General features: G+C 43.4%; 1 protein-coding gene across 3 annotated transcripts in view; it reads left to right on the forward strand.

Moving 5' to 3' along the window:
• ehmt1b (euchromatic histone-lysine N-methyltransferase 1b) overlaps nt 1-21727 on the forward strand; it is a 45286-nt gene that overhangs the window by 16806 nt on the left and 6753 nt on the right. For all 3 annotated transcript variants that reach the window (XM_039780353.1, XM_039780351.1, XM_039780350.1), the window contains exons 2-23: nt 669-759; nt 854-1380; nt 3071-3431; nt 3554-3702; nt 5849-6004; nt 7013-7084; nt 7199-7301; nt 8883-9005; nt 10255-10532; nt 12046-12278; nt 13104-13319; nt 13450-13532; nt 13647-13753; nt 13876-13998; nt 14273-14374; nt 16392-16496; nt 16594-16748; nt 16930-17100; nt 20119-20263; nt 20393-20470; nt 20709-20824; nt 21693-21727. The exon at nt 21693-21727 is cut by the window's right edge and continues 52 nt beyond it. In XM_039780353.1, coding sequence (XP_039636287.1) covers nt 669-759; nt 854-1380; nt 3071-3431; nt 3554-3702; nt 5849-6004; nt 7013-7084; nt 7199-7301; nt 8883-9005; nt 10255-10532; nt 12046-12278; nt 13104-13319; nt 13450-13532; nt 13647-13753; nt 13876-13998; nt 14273-14374; nt 16392-16496; nt 16594-16748; nt 16930-17100; nt 20119-20263; nt 20393-20470; nt 20709-20824; nt 21693-21727 — 3529 coding nt within the window. The remainder of the gene's footprint in view (nt 1-668; nt 760-853; nt 1381-3070; nt 3432-3553; nt 3703-5848; nt 6005-7012; nt 7085-7198; nt 7302-8882; nt 9006-10254; nt 10533-12045; nt 12279-13103; nt 13320-13449; nt 13533-13646; nt 13754-13875; nt 13999-14272; nt 14375-16391; nt 16497-16593; nt 16749-16929; nt 17101-20118; nt 20264-20392; nt 20471-20708; nt 20825-21692) is intronic.

Consider the following 21727-nt stretch of genomic DNA (forward strand, 5'->3'; position numbering starts at 1 on the left):
GGTGTTACACCGCTTTCAGTGCATAAACGGAAGATACTTCTGCTTGGACCTTGATTTTATTTAATTTTTTTACACATCACAAATTTGTGAATTAAAAGGGTTGTCAGTCGATAGAAAATGATTGTAAATCAACAGCCATTTTGATAGTCAAGCAAAGTGCCAAACATTCTGCTTTTCTCAGTTTTATTTCATTTAGGGCTGCATCAATTATTTTGATTTTTAACCAGTCCATTGATCATTTAGTCCTAAAATGTCTTGTTTGGGCAGATCAGCAGTCTAAAAACCCCACACTTTCAGTTTACATTGATATATAAAACAGACGAAGCAGAAAATCCTCACCGAGAATATTTGGTATTTTTGCTTGCTAAAATGACCTCAACAATTAGGCTAATCGATAATGAAAAATGTTGCCGATTAGCTTTCTGTCTATTGACTAATACATTTAGTTTCTGCGCTGATATCATACATTGAATATCTTTTGTGTTCTGGACTGTTGGTCAGACAAAACAAAGGTTTTAAAAGAGGCTACCCCGGCCTTAGGGAACGTGAATTATTTTCAGACCAACTCATTAAAAAAAGTTATTGATCGAGAATGAATATAAAATAAGTGTCAGTCGGAGCTCTGAATTCAATCTTCCATTGACATATGTGTTGTTGTTTTTCATCAGCCCGCTGGTCTAGCCAAGGGCAGCTTGGATAAGGGTGTATCCACAAAGAAAGAGGAACGTGATGCAACGAGCAACGGAGAGGATAAACCAGGTATTAAACTTGAAAGCCCTTCATTTATGAAAATTATCCGTTTACAACGTAATTTGCATCATTTCTTTGTTTTGTTTTTTTGGTTCTTCCATAGATGGAGACAAAGAGATAGCAGCCAGACTGGCCTCTTCCCCTCCAGCGGAGACGATGCTAAACGGCACCGAATGTGACGACAGGAGGCACAAGAGCCCGACACACGGCTCGGCCACCGCCACCGCCAACAAGACTTTACTGCTGGCGACTGAGAACGGCATGTTGGACACGGAGCCGCCACACGGCTCCGTTACTGGAAGCAATGGATTTATTCTCACTAAGCCGCAGCAGGAAGGCGGCTCTGCAGCGGGGCCAGGTTCGGGAGCTCCCCCCCACAGGACTAACTGGTTGCCTTCGGGCTCACCGACAGGGGGACACACGGCCAAATCTCCCCCGGGCTCGGCGACTGGCGGCGCACCGAGTTCATGTGCACTAAGGACTGACCCCAGCACGGGGACTACGTCGGGTCGGGAGACCCCAGACACTAAGAATGGCACCGCCTCGTCTCCTGCCCCGCCTCCAGCACCCGTCACCATACACAGAGCGCGCAAGACCATGTCCAGACCTGCTGTCAGCCCGGCACAAAAGGTAACGCGTCACAATCTGGTGCATCAGCAGCAGCTCCTTAGTCTTTTCTCTTTGCTTTCTATTAAATAAAGGACTTTTTTTCCCCTCCATTATCAGTAAACAAATAACAAAAGTATATATCCATAAAAAGTATGAGGACACACATACTATAGTTGAACGTGTCCTTCCAAACCATGGGCGTTAATCTGCCCTTCATCCACCATTTTGGAGCCTGGCTGCAGGGATTGGCTCCCATTCAACAATAGCATTAGTGAGGCACCAACACAGATGTTGGGTGATGGGGCCAGGCCCTCAGTCAGTGTTCCAGTTTATCCTCAAAGGTGTTGGGTGGGGTTGAGGTTAGGGCTGCACAATTAATCGCAATTGTATCGAAATCGCAATATGGACTAGTGTAATATGTAATAATATAGTGCAAAATTTGTTAATGGCAAAATATGTGTCAAACCGTTCTGAATGACGTATTGTGGTGCTGCAGAGCTGTACAGGCCTACAAATCCTATCCTACAGACTAAAGAAAATCTTTGTTTGGTACCGATCCTTGCTAAAATCACACTAGAATCATTTTAATTTCTTTCAATGTTAATATTAGTCAGTGAAAATGAGACTAATGATACAAAAAAAATCATTCCCTTCAATATCGTGAATCGTATCGCAATATCAGTCAAACATAATCGCAATTAGATATTTGCCTCATATCGTGCAGCCCTAGTTGAGGTCAGGACTTTGCACAGGCCAGTCAACTTTTTGTCCATACCGTGTTAATTGACGAGACACGTGTATGCAAAATGCTATAATTGTAGCTTAATGCAGTTAACTGTGTTCCGTTACATCGGACACAACTCTATTAATGTTTCAGAAAGTTTGGAAAGAGAGTGAATTTGGTTCAACGGTAACACAATATGTTGGTATATTACAATACAATTCAGCTAAAAGATGGGAAAACTAATATTGAATGAGCGTATTTACCAGCACCACTTTGTCTAAATGGAGGATTTTGTGAGCTGTGCTTGTTGCAGGAGGACCTTGTTTACCGTAAAACACAGTGGTCAGTGTCTTCTTGCGGCAGCGTGCAATCAAGTGCACATAATATCTGGGTGAAAATGAAATGACTCTTTTCAGAGAAGCAAATCAAGGTATTTTGTGATGTCAGTTGGTAAAAAAAACCCCAAAACAACAATGAGCCTTCCCTGTAACAAATAGATTTGTGTACCGAATTCAATAATACTTAGGCACTGACCGAATTGCCTCTAAAGTATTGAAAAAAAAATTCAATACCAAATTTAGATACCTAAGGAGTAAATCTCATCAACGTCAGTGAGCCAATAAGCATGCAGTATGCTCAGTGGCTCAATCTAATAATGATTGTGATTGGCTGTCATAGACACACACAGGAAAAACTCTGACAGAGACACGGGGCTCACGTAGTAGGAGCTGAAAAATAAATTAAAAGATTTGTGTCGTAATGTTGTAATGTCTTTTTTTATTTTTTTTTATTAAACTGGTATCGAAAAAAGTATCGTTTAGGATCCGGTATCAAAGTCACAGTATTGGTATTTGTATCGGTACCGGTATCAACATTATTATTATTATTATTATTATTATTATTATTTATTTTTTAATGATACCCAGCCCTAATTAAAAATCTTAAAACATAGTGGTCATAAAAGATTTTGGTTCTTGTTACCTACAGCTTCTTAACAGGGAATTAAGAGAAGCAAAGAGTGCCAAAATGGAGAAAATTGAGTCTCCTGTTGCACCTGATGCTCCGAAATCCTCGCAGCAGCCCTCCGCGCAGAACCATCTACCTCAGAGTCCGCCGGATACGCTAGCTTCAGCACAAACTGCTTCATTGGATTCACCAGCACCTCCTCCAGCTCCCGCGGCACCTCCGGCTCCTCCAGCTCCCGCGGCTCCTCCGGCAGTCCCCGAGACTCCTCCAGCCCCCGAGACTCCTCCAGCCCCCGAGACTCCTCCAGTCCCCGAGACTCCTCCAGCCCCTGAGACTCCTCAAGCCCCCTCGGCTCCTCCAGCCCCAGCCAAGCTCCAATTAGGTGAGGCTCCGGTAACCCATGACAGAAACTGGCCTACTGTAGAAAAAAAACCGAAACGTAATCAGTGGACCAGACCAGAGCATCATCTCTATTGACCGTTTTGCCGTAAATGTGTGTTGTAGGTCCCTACTCAGGAGGGTTGTCATCCCGTAAGAAGAAGAGGAGGATGGGAATGTACAGTCTGGTTCCCAAGAAGAAAACCAAAGTGCTTCGGCAGAGAAGTGTGCTGGAAATGTTTAAGGAGCTACAGCAGTCTGCCAAGAGCCCGCAGGTCAGTGCTCCTCACATTTGTCAAAACAAACCCAGTTTAAGGGAGGTCTTCATTTAACCATTTGTGTGACATCTCACGTTGGAACAAACAACAAATCCAAATCACTACATTAAGCATGTTTAAAAGGTCACTCCTATTATATGCTGCTTTCAGGTTCATACTTGTATTCTGTGTTTTCTACTAGAACATGTTTACATGCTTCAATGTTCAAAAATCACTTTATTTTTCTCGTACTGCCCATGGCTGCTGCACCTGTGTTCAGCCTCTGTCTGAGACGCTGTGTTGGAGCGCCTGTCTATTTAAGCAGTAATGTGGCCCGAAATCGGGGAGAAATGAACAACATTGGTGGCCAAGATTACATCTTATCGGGCGTTGGCATGTAGCTGCAGTACTTGACGTGACATTAAACACTGCAGTAACGTTAGCCTAAAAACGCGCCTCTGTCGCGTGCCTGGTGCAGATGACCAATCATAAGCTGCATCTCATCGCTTAAAGTGCTCATTTTATGCTCATTTTCTGGTTCATAATTGTCTTTAGAGGTTATATCAGAATAGGTATACATGGTTTAATTTTCCAAAAGCATCATATTTGTGTTGTACTGCACATTGCTGCAGCTCCTCTTTTCACCCTGTGTGTTGAGCTCTCTGTTTTAGCTACAGAGTGAGGCATCACACTTCTGTTCCATCTTTGTTGGAAGTCACACATGCTCAGTAGCTAGGTAAGGACTACTAGCCAGTCAGAAGCAGAGTATGAGGGCGTGCCATGCTAGCAGCTAGGCGAGCATTAGAACGTGTGTTACAAAGTGACGCATGTTTATCACAGAAGTAAAGGCTGGACTACAATAGAGCTGTTTGGAGCAGTTTGAGAACAGTGTCTTCTGTTTGGGCTTTTTCACTTTGAAAACCTATTACATGCAACAACAACAACAACAACAACAAAAAAAAGATATATATATAACACAATAAATGAAAGGGGTGGAAAAGCCAAAAAGCATAAAACGAGCATTTTAAATTGCATCCCCGACTCTTCCTCTTGCCTCCCTTCCTCGCGAGGAAATCACGGGCATAATATGAGCGAGTGTGTGAGTGAATCTGCAGCTGTATGGGCGGAGTTAGCAAGTCTTTCAGCTGCACGACTTCTGGGAAGGCTGCTCTCGTGTATCCTCGCCTATATCTCCTAGGTGATCCTTCCCCGATCCTCTGTCCTCTGGGTAGAAATAAGGGCTTTAAAAAAGGGGACATAAGATGCAGCTATAGAAACCCAGCTCCGAGTTATGTGACACGGAGCAGAGAGTAGAAAAAAACCCCGTTGAAAGCGGAGCGTTCAGAACATTGGGAAATCTGAGCTTTCTGCTAAGGGGGATTTCTCTGAAATACGTTTACCTTAGAGCTTTGGCCACGTTTAACATGATTTGACATAACCTGTTTCATTTGTAACATTATAGATATGACCGAAAATACGGAAAAACATAAAAGGTTCCCGTTTAAGACATTAAAAGACACTTTATTGAACCCTCAAGAAAAAAAAGAAGTGATTTCACTCAGTTTTTAGTTATAACACACAGGCCCAGGACCTATACATGCACTGCACATGCAGGGGGCTGCCCATGCCCAGGAGGTGAACTGGCACCACTCCACCAACCAGTCCGCACTCCGTACTCGACTCTCCAGTTCCCTAGCCTAGTCCCCACGGACTGAGCTACTGCCAACCCCGTTTATTCACCTAAACCCATTCTACTCTTGCTTTGGATGCTTTTTGAACTGTTGTTGTGACTTGAATGTCAGCAAAAGGTGTCACACGAAGTCTGTTCAGACATTTTTGAGGTCTGACAAGGTGTAGTCCAAGACATTCCAAATGTGGAGAGAAACAACATATTCTTTAAAAAAACAACCTGTTAAATGTTTAACAGAAAAAGCCAAATTAAGCAGCCATACACAAACTTTACCGAAGAAAAACAGTCTGAAACTGGCCCGTTTTTTTAATTTAAACCATCTGATAAGTCAACTATCTTTAGAATCTGACCATATATTTGATGCCTTGTTAATGCTCACAGTTTTGATACATTTCAGTGTCACCACAGAAGTATATTTAACAGCATATTTTGAGATCGTTAATGATCATCATCTACTCCTCTCTTGTCTCACAGACTAAAGAGGTAGCAAACCTAAATGGGGAGAAGGTGGAAAATGCGTCCGAGGAGGAAGAGTCGGAGGAGGTGGAGTCTGAGGAAGAGGAGCGACGGCAGCCAACAGAAGAACCTATCGGTGCTGCACAGGAAGCAGCATCTGAACCTATCTCTCAGGTTGGAACATGAAACCCTTTCTATCCTTTTATGCAAAGTGCAGAACTTCGGCGCCTGTTTGCAGCAGTATAATTGTAGAACTGTTGCATGAAATTTTTGTATTGTGCGCAGAAAGTAGAAAGAGCTTCATAATCTTTTGATTTAAGTCAGGCAGCATCTGTGTTGGGTAGCACTTTGTGACTGAATATTCAGGGTCTTAAAAAGTGTCAGTGTTGACAAGATGAAATACATTGAAACATTCAGTCAGATGTTTTACTTGCTGTCTGCGGGAAAGCTAATTTGCCAGGTGAGCCTATTGTCAGCTGAAATTACACAAGTATAAGATAATTTTTTGGGGCGTTTTTAGGCCTTTATTTTCACAGGATAGATGAAGACCTCAAAGGGGAGAGAGAGAAGTATTACTGTGTGACCCTAATGCAGGGGTGTCTAACTCAATTTCGCTAAGGGCCACACTGGAAAAAGAGAATCACATCAAGGGCCAGACATGTATAGTTTATTGACATGCTTTTATTTCATCAAAAAAGTCAAATATCTTTGACTCAGTTATTGCATGTCTCATATAGTCTTCTCACTTACAGTTTGGTCCACATAAAGCCCTGAAAAAGTCAGCAAAAAAGTTCCAAAGCCATCCTAGAATTGAGCAAATCAAGCAAAAACAATGATTACATTTTCGAAGTAGGCTACCACACAGCTGACTCACAACAAGCTCTTTCACAGCCGGAATATGCAAACTCTCTGATTCCGTGGGAATTTCTGATTCTCAAAGTCGGCAGATTTGGCATGTTGAAAAACAGTTTCCCATGTTTTTGGTTTGGCGCACAACTAGGTGGGCCAAAATTGATTGTAATATGAAATTGATATGCGGGCCAGATCAGAATTAGCAAGGGGCCGGATTTGGCCCGCGGGCCTGGAGTTTGACACATGATGTAATGTATACGAGTGAAGCCTGTTTGAATATGTCACGTGCTAAACGCTGGTGATAAACTCTGTTCTCTGTTTCGGCCGGAGGTGGGGGAGGAGCAGGAGTCTGAAGAGTCTGGAGAAGAAGAGGGAGAGGAGGAGGGCACAGAGTCTGACTTGGTAAGATCCAACATCATTACTCAACCCAACTACTTCATCTCACCTCACCTCTTTTTACAGAAGACATGTACTGCTTATTTTTTTAAAAATCATCTCTGTATCTGTCTGCTCCAGAGCACAGAGTCCAGTCTGAAGAAGAAGTTGAAAAAGAAAATAAAGAGGGACAGCGCGTGGCTCAGGCCGTCTAGGAAACGGAAGAGGAGGATAAAGGCCAAAGGTGATGGCCGCTTCTGTCACACTCCACACCTGTACCGAGTCCTCCAGGCGCTCAGCTGTGGGCCACATGTTGAGCGACAGGAGGATGTGCCACTGTTGTTGGCAACATGAATTCATTTGAAAATACTGAGAAGTTTTGGCCTTCATTCATCATCAGTGAAACTCACACTCCAAACTAACATATTTTCATATTTTCTTCCTACACCTTAAAGTCTATTGACATTGTACAGTGAGCGAACATAGTTCGAGCGATACACAGTTTGTACACAACACACTACAGTGTTTCCTCTATGTTGATTTTGTAGTGGCGGCCCACCATGGCATAATTTCTGCCACCACGGTATCATAAATAGGGCTGTACAAAAAATGTAGTCGCGGATGCCTTTTAAATTATTCAGCCGCTCACATTGCAATTTAACAAAAAGTAGAACTACTCGGAGGTCACTGGGCCCGTCCAGTTTAACTCCACATACTGTTGTGTTGATGTAGTTTATTGTCAAAACGTTTGCTTTCTTCCGAGTCGACTATTAAACGGAACAGCTCCACCAAAAACGTCACCGCGGTGGGTCTGTGTAGACCTGTTGTAGATGTTAAGTGCCTTATAGTTCCTCATAAAATACAGTTCAATCACAACTGAAAATATGCCTCATTGTGTGTGAATAGAGGTGAATAAATATATTAGTTTGTGTTGCAGAGAAGTGTCCGTTCCATTTCGTACATAAAACATTTTGCGGCGGGGGGTGGGGGTTGTTCGGACAGACCTGCCCCCAGACCTGCTAAAAAACAATCCTAAAGGAAACCCTGCACTACTTATTAATATGTAGCTCTCAAGAGCTTGCACTCAACACTGCACTTCCTTGGGTCTTCAGCAACACACCCGCCAAGTTTGACGTCGATTGGATGAACGGTTGTCAAGAGAAACCAAGGAGAAAGACTTGGAGCATCATTTTCTTATTACTTTAAAAATGTATGGACATTTGTTTTGCAGTAAAGAAAATCCCCATGTGTGTCAAACAATTCCCACAGAATATCTAACATTTTAATTTTAAGATTTTTTTGAAAACTTAAGGGGTGTCCTAACTTACTTATTACACCGTTTAAATAACAGAGGCAGCAGCCTTTTCCTGTACTGTTGCTGCCATCTGTCCTGATACCAGTTGCATATTGAGTAAACCCTTCCTTTCCTTTACTTAGAACTTGATTATGTGAAGAAATGACTCTTTTCCAAACTCCGCTGCAGCTTTATGTCCCAAAAACTACACATTTTATAGAAAACTTTCAGAGCTCATTCTCAAGTCTTTCTGTCCCCTCGAACCCTAAAATCCAAGTTCACGCCTACTCACTCAGTGCGCACACACAAGTGTGAGTTGGTTTCACTCGTTGAACTAGATTTCTGTATTTAATTGCTTTGTCATACAGGTTTTTATTTTCTTCCTGTCCCACTTTCTTACACATATCCACATACTATTTGAATCACAGCATCGCTGCTCAAGACTGTATTTTCTGTTCTTTACTTGCTTGTTTGAATTTGATGGTAAGCAGTGAAGCGTTTTCTCTTACTGGTCACTGTTGTTGTGTTTAGAACTGGAGGCGGGGGATCAGCCTCAGGCTCCAGCCCGCGCCCAGGCAGGCGTTGGGAAGGAGTGCACGCAGTCTGTCATCCTCAACAAGCCCCAAGAGCCGGCGCCTCGCTCACAGAACAAAGGTGATCTTAGAAGAAATTAGGAAGCTTGTTCATAATAATCCATTCCATGTTTGATGTGTTTTCACCACTAACAATACTTGTTTGAATACAAGTATTAATATCACAATTTGGACATGTTTAGTGTTCCGTGTAGAACAGGGTTTCCCGTTGCGTATTGCACTAGCTGAGGTTGACCTCCTTACCTCATTTTTATGGCCTGATAATCCTTTTGCTAACCTGTACAAAATGTCAGACTGAAGAATAATTCAGTTATAGGGGGCAGCTGTGGCTCAGGTGGTAGAGCAGTCGCCTCCCAATTGGAAGGTCGGTGGTTCGATCTCTGGCCCTGCAGTTCAATGTCCAAGTGTCCTTGGACAAGATCCTGAACCCCGAGTTGCTCCGTGTGTGTGTGTGTGTGTGTGTGTGTGTGTGTGTGTGTGTGTGTGTGTGTGTGTGTGTGTGTGTGTGTGTGTGTGTGTGTGTGTGTGTGTGTGTGTGTGTGTGTGTGTGTGTGTGTGTGTGTGTGTGTGCGTGTGTGTGTGTGTGCGTGCGTGTGTTTATCTGATGCCTCGGCCACCAGTGTGTGAATGTGTGTGAATTTTGAAGGGTTCCTGTAATATGTTAAAGCCAGTCCATTTTGCCCTAACTGAATTATTGTCATATTGATTGAAGATCTATTGTATTTTTTCCAGAGTTGTTAATTGCGTAATGAACTGCACAAGCAGCTGCAAGCTGTGTCCATTGTTGCTTTTTTTTTGTGGCCATTTTTCTGATGGGATTGTACTGGCTCTAGCACAGGAATATGACATCCCCATTCTTAATGCTGCCAACAAAGTTTGGATTGGTTTGTTGTTCCTTTTTAAGCAGATAAACAGTTGTCAATAAGCACAGCACCAGACCTATTTAAACCGCAGAAAATCATTCTGATGGCAACCAGTTTTTGTTTTCACAATGAATTCATCCTGGTGAAAACTGGCCCAGCCTGGTTGTTTTTGCTGGAAGACTTGAAAAGGGGCTAATTATACTCAGATCACGTAGGTGCAAGGTTATAAAAAGAAGCATCAATCAATGCCTGGTCAGATTTGTAATCTTGTTTACTTATTCTGTGATCAAATAGTTCCTGATTTTTAAATCAGATTTTTGACTATTTCAGACTATTTTCTTTTAATTCAGTTCAACTCATATTAATGTTAAAAAACCTCATAAAGTGAATTTTTCATGCCATGGGACCTTTAAACTGATATTGGGGTCTGACTTTGTTTCTTTGCAGACGCTTCAGGTTCAGCCATGGAGGAGGTTCAGGAGCTTCCGCTCTGCAGCTGCCGCATGGAGACGCCCAAGAGTCGAGAGATTCTCACCCTGGCAGACAAGAAGTGCATGGCCACAGAGAGCGTCGACGGACAGCTGACCCGCTGCCAGGGTGCCATACTGAAACACGAAATGATGCGTCCCTCCAACTCTGTTCAGCTGCTGGTTCTGTGCGAGGACCACCGCAACGGCATGGTGAAGCACCAGTGCTGCCCCGGCTGTGGCTTCTTCTGCAGGGCTGTGAGTACAGCTGCACTTTGGTCATGTCTCACTGCAGTGTATGTGGACTTACTGGGGGCTACTGTCAAAAGCAGGGTCTACTAAGGGCGTTTTCACACCCATACATTGTTTCAATACTGTTCGATTCAGTTGATGAGTTTGTAAACTTGGAGCGATTTCCTCTTGGTTCGATTTCATTTCACACCTGGAAAAATCCAAGCGCACCAAAATGCGTCTTTACAAATCACGCAAGAACGTTCCCTCCTCTTATTGGTCAGATGTATCTGGGGCGAGAGCAAGAAAGTAAATGGGTAGTAAAGAGGGAATTATGTCTAAAATAAGGCTCTAAGGCCTTTCAAATCTGACTCTGTTTAATTTATTAATTCCCACGCCTTCTTACATCGGACTCCAGCATAAAAGTACAACAAGGCTGTGGATTCACAAACCTCTAAGTTTCCCTGGCCACAGACACTACCAAGATCTCATCTGAAAATGAACCCTGATCTGAGTTTTTCCTATGACTTTATTCTCTAATTGCATCTCCATGGTAAAAACCAGCTCATTTCATTTAAATAATCGACGTTGTCACCGAGACTTGGCTCTGCTCTGCCGGTGTCTGTCTCCAACTTTAGCAGCGGCCGATTTGACCACGGAAATGCGACAACGAGCTTGACCGCAGCCCGTTTCTGTGAGAGAAACCTTGCAAGCTGCTACAGATTCCATGTTCTGCCGCATCCCAGATTGCAAAGCACGCCTGACTACAGGAGACATTAGCCCAGACTTGCGGAGTACACATGCAGTTGGGACGGGTCGAGGTCGGCACAGTCTCACCACAAACGAACCGCTCCAGAGTTGGATTGACAGCGTACCGAGAACACCTCATCAAGCAGGTCTCGGTACGCTTGTTCGGTCCGCTTTTGGTGCGCATCCAAGTGCGATTGTTGCGTTCTCGCCTGCCCGAACTAACTGCACCAAGGTGGGAAACCAGCTCCAGTGCGATTCAACCAAACTAAATGAGGCAGGTGTGAGAGTGCAAGTGTAGACCAATTTATACAACACACATTGCTCTACATTTGAACACAGTATGTACGTGACTCTGGGGAATGAGCATGGATATGGGCAAACATTTCTATGGCTTCATTCCCTTTTTTTATTTTATATCTTGGAACATCCTGGGGGCTTCATGTTTTTTTTTCTTCACTTGACTTGAAAAAGACAACGTGTGGCCCAAATGATGTGGCCATAAGAGTTTGGGGTGCACTCCTTTCTTCATATGTCACAGTAAATTGTTTTGGTGTGAATTTTTTTTTTTTTTTTTTTTTTTTTTTTTTACATTGTAAAAACAGTTAATCAAAAAATGATTATTGATATTAAAATAAATGATTAACTGCAGCCATAAAGTGGGATTTTAGAGAAATCCGACTATTGCTGCACATGTAACCGTGTTTTCTAATGACCTGACCCCTCACAGTAACCCAGTCAGAGAGGACCATTGTGTTTCGCTTACGGAGACTTTTGGCTTCTCATTGTGCAGGGGACCTTCATGGAGTGCCAGCCAGACCCCAGCATCTCCCACCGTTTCCACAGTGCGTGTGCCTCGATGCTGAAAGGTCAAAGCTTCTGTCCCCACTGTGGAGAGGAGGCCAGCAAGGCCAAGGAGGTCACCATCGCCAAGGCCGACACCACCTCCACCGTGCCCTGCACGCTCGCACACGGACCCGCCACGCCTGGGATCCCCGAGGGCCGAGCAGACACCACCACTGGCAGGTAACGTACCAACTGTGGTGCGGCGCTGACTGGCCATCGGGAAGTATGGGAATTTTCCCAATGGACCAGTCATGTGGGCTGCGGCCTTTTTCTCCCAACCCCAGCATTAAACAGTGCTCAGCATAAGTGAATACACCCTTGCTAAAGTTGACTAAAAAGAGGAATAAAAAAATCATCTTTTGGAAATTGATCTTAATGCCTTAATTACAAATATCCAAACTTTAAGGACACCAATTTTCTTTGTGAATGAATAAGGTGTCGTAAATAAATAAATGTTCTTCCTTAAAATACAGTACACCCCTTTGTTAAATTCCCATAGAGGCAGATGTTTATTTTTAAAGGCCAGTTATTTCATGGATCCAGGATACTATGCATCCTGATAAAGTTCCCTTGGCCTTTGGAATTACAATAGCCCCCCATCATCACATACCCTTCACCATACCTAGAGATTGGCATGGAGTACTTTCCATAAGATCATCTCTCAATGCAAATCAAACCGGCTATTAGGCTAACTGAAATAAAACCATGCCAAGCGTTATTTTACTGGTATTGGCACCGACTACTGAATTTTTGGTATCGTGACACCCCTAATGAGAACAGTGGCAAGGTGCTTTGTGTGAATATTTAGTGTAAATATAGTGTGCTACATGGATGGAAGAGTCAGCTGATTATTGCGCAATCAAGGCGCTCTGTCCGCAGAGGTAGCAACTTCTTTTTGTAGTTTTCTCCACAGAAGATTTTTTAAGACCAATGTCCACAAATGACCCCAATGAAAAGTCATCCATTCACTGCACAGCTAAGTACTTTTCCTCCTTTGTTGTCCAGCTCATCTCGTCTGGCTGCGGGGGCTGAAGTCAGCGGCAGGGCCGACAGCTCGCTGTCCAATCGCTCTGCCCAGGGACTCGACGCCTCTGCTGTTCCTGGGTCATCCAGGACCGCGTCACTGCTGGCTGGGGCGGGGACCTCTGTCCCACCTGCAGTCCCTCAAGGAGCAGCTAGAGAGACTCTAGAGAGCATCCTGGTAGCGCTCGACACAGAGAAGTAAGTTCTACCACCAGAGTGGCGTCTTGATTTACCTGGATGATCCAAAGCCTGGACCTTTTTGAGACCAACTTGGACAACCACTCACATTTTTCTTCTTTTTTTTTTTTTTTGTGCGTGTTTTGATCAGGCCCAAGAAGCTGCGTTTTCACCCCAAACAACTTTACCTCTCGGCCAAACAGGGAGAACTCAAGAAGGTTGTGCTCATGTTGGGTAAGTTAACTCCACCTGTTCTGTTTTAGTGCCTCATCAATCTTGGCTCTGTATATGCATCTAATATCCAAATGCTTTTTAATGAAATGGTTTCCTTCTCCGTTTCCCTTCCAGTGGATGGTATCGACCCTAACTTTAAGATGGAGTCTCAGAACAAACGCACGCCGCTCCACGCTGCAGCTGAAGGAGGATACAAAGACATCTGCCACATGCTCGTACAGGTAAGGCTCTTTGAATGATTATCTTTCAGTCCCGCCTTCTTCTTACGCCTGGGGTTATGGATAAGGGCGGTTCGGATCCTCAATTTTGTGTTCTAAAATAATTTTAAAAAATGCTGCTCCAGGCCGGCGCGAACGTGGACATGTGTGACGAAGATCAGCGGACGCCACTGATGGAGGCCTGTGAGAACAACTACATGGAGACGGTCCAGTACCTGCTGAGAGCTGGAGCCAGCGCCACACACAAGGTAAACCTGCATCTGCTTTGTGGCTAAGGCTACAAAATCAGAATGTAATTTGCCCTTTAAATGTTTTGGCAGCTGTCCTACTGGCGCTCTATTGATATTCTTGTTGTCCAGAAAAACTGAATAGAACATATTTGAATTAAGATGTTAAAGTGTTTTCTTGCAAAACAGATTATTGCATTATTTAATCACATGCATATGCACATACATCTATTTATGGTAAGTTTATCTTGAGACTTGAGAAACTGTCAATAATTGGATTCTCTACTGCTCTCAGGATGTTGAAGGATTCACGTGTCTCCACCTAGCGGCAAAGTCTGGCCATTACAGCATCGTTGAGCACATTCTGTCCACAGGATTGATCAACATCAACTGTCAGGTGGGTACAGTTTCACATTTTCTCTTCCAGTCATCTCGATCCTCTGTGATTTCGGCTGTACTACAGGGCTTTCACATTCGTTTGTGTGTGTGTTTTCCCTCGCGCACCAGTCATCATCATCATTCAGTAGCATTTGAATGCTGCTGTCCAGTCACTTTCTCCTCCAGTTCATCATATCATATGTCTGGCTGTCTGACCACACTTTAATGCTTAGTTGGATATTAGGTAGTTTACACCGTACAGCTGATTGTTAATAATGCCTCAGCCGAGTTCAGTAATTAGTTCTTGACATTTGACTGTCACTGACCTTTTTTCACAGCAGACATGTTTGACTTGTCATAGTAGGAAAAGCCCAGCTGAAATTGATAACCTTAACGACTGCTCAGTTCCATCAAGTGTCCCAGTAAGCTATTTCAGTGAGTCAGCATGCACAATACCAGGACCTCTCCTAAGTGGAACGCAGCCATCAGTAATGGTTTTTAATGCACCTGTGCTTTTCCTGCTATGACATGTCAACGTGTCTGCCGTGATAAAGGGCTATAGTATGATGCATGTGTATAGCATGTCTTAGGTAGTATAGCCTGTGTGTGTGAATGATGTCTGTCGACTTGGATTTGGCTGTTCACTATGAATATTTGACTATTTGTTCCTTTTTTGACTATCAAGCAACTCTTTATTGAACTGCCAGATTTTTGAACGCGTTCAGCGGGACATTCAGGGTGACCGCTACGTTCACGTAATATAGTAAACAAGCCAAGTTAGCCCTCCAAGCTAATGCTTCCTAACTACGCTAACAACGGTCTGGAAAGCCCTCTCCTCCTCCGGGCAGCTGCCTCCGTCTCACTCCGATTCCCCCCGGGTCCCAGGGTCTGGGTCTGCTGCCTGTTCACAGCGCGGACGGGATGACATGGTGGAATGATTTCACCTCGGAGAGCAGCGTGAAAGCGAGGAGTGCTCACTCTGTAGTCTCACATTGACAAAAGGAAAACAAAAAAAACAACTGCTCGACTTGAAGAATACTGATGATTCGAATTTTCCACTTTCAGGTGGGCAAGCCCTGCAAAAAAAAAAAAAAACGTATTGGCTTTTTTTTTTGTGTTGGATGAGGACTAAGTCTTTATGCTAAGCTAACATGCTGCTTGCATGCGTGCGTGTAATTTTGTAACGTATCCCGCTGCGTTGTGTCCTTCCTGTATGTGATTACCTACCTGGCTTTACACATTCGCTCGCAGAAGAAATAGAGGAGATGCCGAAACGATCGCTGCAGCGCACGGGCTTGCGCGGCTGCTCCGCTCCTGATCCCAGCTGGTATGAACAGACAGGTTGGATAACATGGGTGGCGAAATGAAAATAGCTCGGCTTTGCGGCTATTCGCGGTGCTTTCGTGTCCAGTGTGTTTTCACTGTTAGGCAGAGCTCAGAGAAAGGACGGCTCTGCGTAGAGCTGGGCAATCTATCGATATCCTGATATGAGACTAGATATCGTCTTAGATTTTGGATATCGTAATATGCCATAAGTGTTGTCTTTTCCTGGTTTTAAAGTCTGCATTACAGTAAAGTGATGTCATTTTCTGAACTTACCAGACTGTTGTAACTGTTCTATGATTTGCCTTTACCCACTTAGTCATTATATCCACATTACTGATGATTATTTATCAAAAATCTCATTGTGTAAATATTTTGTGAAAGCACCAATAGTCAACACTACAATATCGTTGCGGTCGGATTCGAACCCTGGACCTTCTGCATCGAGGAATAAACCTCTGTATATGTGCGCCCCCCTCTACCAACTGAGCTAAACGGCCACAGTCTTATGTGTCTTTGTTGGACCTTGATGCAAGAAGGTAGCCATTAGGGCAGCTGTGATGTAAAGACACGGTCTGTCCTCGGATGAAGCTTTGCACCCAGTGGGTAAACAGTGGTGTTTCACGTCTGCCATGTACGTACTGCATGTTACAGCTTTACTCAGCTGATCAGTGGTCAGTTCACTGAGCTTGAATGTATGAATTTCCCCTCAGGATGATGGAGGTTGGACAGCCATGATCTGGGCGACAGAGTACAAGCACGTGGACCAGGTGAAGCTGCTTCTGTCCAAAGGAGCCGACATCAGCATCAGGGACAAGGTTGGCGGAGGAGTCTGTCCACTCTGCGTTTCGCGTGCTTTACAGAAGAAGAATCCAGTATTGTGTCACTGTTGGTTCATGCGGTTTTGTTTTGTAGGAAGAGAACATCTGCCTTCACTGGGCAGCGTTCTCAGGCAGCGTGGAGATCGCCGAGCTGCTCCTAAACGCCCGCTGCCACCTGCAGGCTGTCAACATCCACGGAGACTCCCCTCTACACATCGCCGCTCGGGAGAATCGCTTAGAATGTGTCACGTGAGTTGCTGCCTCCAGGGAAAAAGACCAAAAACTTACTTTTTTTTTTTTTGGAGTAAAACAAATACATTGCTTTTTGAACTACATTGGAAAAACAAAAGGATTGATTTCAAAAGAGCAATTTCAAAAGTTGTCCAGAAGTGGCTTGTTGTTGATGATCAGAAGAATGTGGTCTCCCCAGGCTTTTCCTGACTCGAGGAGCTGATGTGTTTCTGAAGAACCGCGAGGGAGAAACTCCTCCAGACTGCTGCAGCCACAACTCCAAGGCCTGGGCGGCGCTGCAGGCCAACAGGAGGGAGAGGGACGCCAAGAACACCAGGCTCGCTCGGGCAGAGGAAAAAGTCCTTCACAGGTTGAAATGATACTGTGAAAATAGCAGTGTTAGAAAAGGGGCGTCTTTGGGGTGGGCATGTAGAGACATATAGAAAGATAGAATACTACCCAAGAAGGCCAGGTTGAGTCATTCATCCGTGAGTTCAAGGCTTATTAGGTGGAAAAACACTAGGGCTGCACGATTGGGAGAAGAAGTCATATTACGATTTTCAATACACCGATTGCGATATAATGGTATCATGAGTCTACTTGCTTGATTATGAAGGAAAATGCACAATTTTGAAATGTGTATTTCTCAACTTGAACATACAAAGTGAAACAAGCATAAGACCAAATACATAAAACAAAAAATGTGTTTAAATAACTTTGGTAAAATATCCAAATTAAATAACAAAAAAAAAAATCTTTTCAAAATCGACATTTTTGCTTTGTTCAACAATACTAATGAAATACTGTAATGGAATAATTAAAGTGGCTATATGTAACTTTCAGTTTGTGTTGATTCTAGCGCCCCCTTTGGACATAAGCAGTAGTGTTTTTACCACACTTGTTGTCATAAAGGTCTTTTCTTTAAGGTGCTGTATTGCCCACTGTAGAATACTGAGTTAGCGTTACCGGGAGGTCATATAGTTGCGATGAATATTTTGCTCAGCCAGAAAATGATTCATTTACAATAAGAGAATACGTTATAGATGCATCGTTGCATTTCAAGTGTAGCATACGGTAACTTAGCCTACTCTGGATGCATCGTGAGCTAAACCGGGAATCACTGTCACTGTGTCACGAGCCAGAGCATTAAGAGATTGTTGTAACCAATGTAATAATAACTTAGATTAATATAGCGCATTTGATGAGACCCGCGGATGCTTTACACGAGTAACGTTACAGGGGGACAAGGGACAAGAAATAGTAGGCCAACACAAACACGGACTAAAAGGAATAACACGTCCGCGCTAAATGGAAAGGAGATGTAATTTAATGTCGGCTACTGATGTACAACCACCTCACGCAGACTAAAGTTATTTCATCAATGAAATAGACATATTACATACCTGAGGGTCAATTCGGGGACGTTTTTGAATAATTTACAATCCCATAATTGTCTTCATCTGTTGAAATCCCGACAGAAGACGACTCACGTTATCGCCCATCGTCTGTCACTTTCCCTTTTAACTTTTAGTTGTTCTTTGTTTCATTTTTTTTCTTCTGTGCGGGTCCTGCCCCAGTCTCAGCCATAACTACATCAGATAACTACAATTAGGCCTACATAAAGAAATCTCCTGCTACCTTTTACCTGGATGGATACACTAACACTAACAGGCTTTTCTGGTGTTACAGGGAAATCTGTGACCCGTCAGAATGTGTTACTGTAGCGCCGTCTACCTGCCGTAAATCATTTTGTGACTTTGCGGGAAAAATTGGACCTGGGAAAAGGCATTAATAAAAACTATATAAAAATAGCGTTCTTTTCACTATTACTCTTGTTTGCTGTTCATGGTCATTCATGATCATCAGATGGAAAATCTGATGGAAACTTATAGTCACTTTAAGAAAAATACAAATTCTTATTATATTAATAGATGTTGTATCCCCTTGTAAACAATGACATTTAGGATGGGTGTAATATAATAATAATTAAGTTAAAATATATATATTTTGTACAACCTCTTCAAGTGTGCACGCTCTGAAACCCTCTCACATTCTGCTGATACTCAGGTGACCATACACGACACACTTGCTACTGCCTAAACACTCATATCTTTTGTGGACGTTGTTACAAGGGTAATACATCCATGGGGTAGCGTAATTCAGGGGGCAGATTCAACGTATAGATCGGACACCAAAGCATAAATCAGGAATTAGAGAGAGCGAGAGCGGCAGGCGAGTGAGTGACTTCAGTGCCTGAGTGGTGAAGCAAGAGAGGAGAGAGACCGCGAGCGTTGTCGGGAGTTAGTGTAGTGGCTGTGTGAGGAAAAAGACATAGCAACATGTACAGTGAGTTAACAGTAGGGCTGCACAATATATCACTTTTGTATCGTTATCGCAATATGAACTGGCGCAACAACAAAAAAAACATCTCGAAAGTCTGCAACATTTTACGAAAGACAGACTTAGTTGAAAGAAAATGTCAGTAGAAAACTGCACCAAGTGGGTGCCTTTTTAATGTTTAATTCAATGTTGTTCAATATCACATTTTGGAAGCAATTTCCTTTCATTTGTTTTAATTTCAATAAGCACTTTGTTGTATTTAAGCAGAATACTGAAAGCAGCAGAAAGGCAGAACGTAGTACACTACATCTGTTTATTTATCGCAGGTGATATCGTTATTGCGATAGTCAACAACGATCTTGCATATCGCATTTTCCTCATATCTTGCAGCCCTAGTTAAAGGTGCAGTAGGTAAGCCTTATAAAAACTAACTTTCTGTCATATTTGCTGAAACTGCCCCTATGTTCCAGTAGAACTACATGAAGCAGGTCATTACAAAAAAAATCCAGCTCCTCTGGCTCCACCTACAGCCTGTAGTGTGATTTGCAAAAATCCACCGCTCCCTGTTCAGATGCACCAATCAGGGTCTAACTGCGTGTCAGTCACTGCTCATGCCCACACATTCATTCTCCCTTGTGGGGGAGAGGCTTAGGAGTCCGTTTTGGTCTTTAGCGGGAAGGAGGGGAGGGACTGAGAAGTCGATGTTTTTGGCTAAGTCCTGGATCTGCCCAATCCTTCCTACAGCACCTTTTAACAGTGAACAATAAAACAACAAGCTTGTTAAGACACAGTGGCTTCATCTGTTGTTAAAACTGTTGGTAAAGTGAAGGGTGTTAACAATGTGGAGACTGCAGTGCGCACAGAGACTAGAGTGTCGGGCATATAGCACACCTTTTTGGTTTACTTAAATGTAGTCGCACAGAGTCACATTGCGATTGGATCGGTTGTACAGCCCGTACAAAACCCCCAGCGTTGTTTTTTGCCACAACCTCTGCATCGGATGTTCGTGCGGTTGACAGCCCCTAACCAGCGTGTGCTCTGTTTACAGTGACATAGCTCTGGGGCAGGAGAGAGTTCCCCTTCCCTGTGTCAACTCTGTGGACAGTGAACCTTACCCAGATGACTACAAATACATCCCTGAAAACTGTGTCACCTCCCCCATGAACATCGACAGGAACATAACCCACTTACAGGTCAGTACAACCATTTCATCAGGCATTCGAAAGGAAACAAAAGGGATCTTTTTTATTTTTTTTCCCCCTCTGTGATTGGCAGTGTGAAGTGATCGATATCATTTTTTCTCTTTTATCCATGGCTACCAGTACTGTGTTTGCAAAGAAGACTGTTCGACAAGTATCTGCATGTGTGGACAACTCAGTCTGCGGTGCTGGTACGACAAGGTAAGAATCGCTGTCTACACGGACAGAGCACAGTCTTCTTTTAACAAGACGTATCAGAAAGTATGTGGACACCCAAAACCTGCCCAAACTATGAAAAACGGCACCCGACCAAACGTATGTGAGCCGAGCGTCCACATACCATGTAGTGTGTAATGATATTTATCAATCGTGCAATCTTGACCACCATGAAATATATATTCTGTGTGTATATATATATCAATTTTCTCCCCCGTTTTAGAGTGGTCGTCTTCTACCTGAATTCTGCCGTGAGGAGCCTCCTCTCATCTTTGAGTGTAACCATGCGTGCTCCTGTTGGAGGAACTGCAAGAACCGCGTAGTGCAAAATGGACTCAGGTATTCAAAATCCATCTCAGTGACTGTGTTTACATGCACATAATATTCTGGTTTTTGCACTTATTCCGAAAAAAAAAAAAATATTCTGACTTAAGCTGTTGACATGGCTAATGAAAATGAATATTCCACTAATATTCCTGTTTACATGCAGCTGTGCAAAATAGGATTTTTTTTTTTTCTGAAGTTTTCCACCGGTGGAGGACTTGTTGGACCGTGCCAAACACCGTCTCCCCCTTTCATTCCTTCAGCCAGCTTTATGAAAAGGTCGCCGTTGCGATGTTTGCGCATATCCAAAAACCTGGAGATCTGTCTATTTATTTATTTTTAAGGCATGCCTCTCTGCCACAGACAAACTACTGGCTAGTTGCTTTGTGTACAACTACCATAGCAACCCACAGAGCTGACTTTAAGCCGTAAATAGGCAAGAGGCCGTAAACCATCGCAAAGTGCGATTTGAAAACCCCAAATGAGACGCATATTCCAAATGCGCTGTAAACATGTCCAAAGAATGCCTCTCCCTCATGTCTTAATCGGAAAATCAAATTCGGAATATTGTCATATTTGGAACTATAGTGGAATATTAGTGTGCATGTAAACATACTCTCAATGTGTCAATAAGAAAAGCTTGATGCTACTGTCTTCAGCAGAGCGTTCCTGGAATAAAGAGGATCTGTCAAGTGATTTCTGTTGTTGTCTGGAAGACAGTTTTACACCATGCAACTTTACAACTCCTATGGTGGTAGAACTGTGCATGGAAGCACTATATCAAAACTTCTTGTTGTAACTATCTTATAATTAAGGCTGTGAGGGGTGAATTAAATATCTACCCCAGGAGAGAAATACAAAAATGGTTGTGTATCTTTTCCAGGACCAGGCTTCAGCTCTTCAGGACCAGTAAGAAGG

Source organism: Perca fluviatilis, chromosome 17 (genome assembly GCF_010015445.1).
Source record: "Perca fluviatilis chromosome 17, GENO_Pfluv_1.0, whole genome shotgun sequence".
Taxonomy (NCBI): domain Eukaryota; kingdom Metazoa; phylum Chordata; class Actinopteri; order Perciformes; family Percidae; genus Perca; species Perca fluviatilis.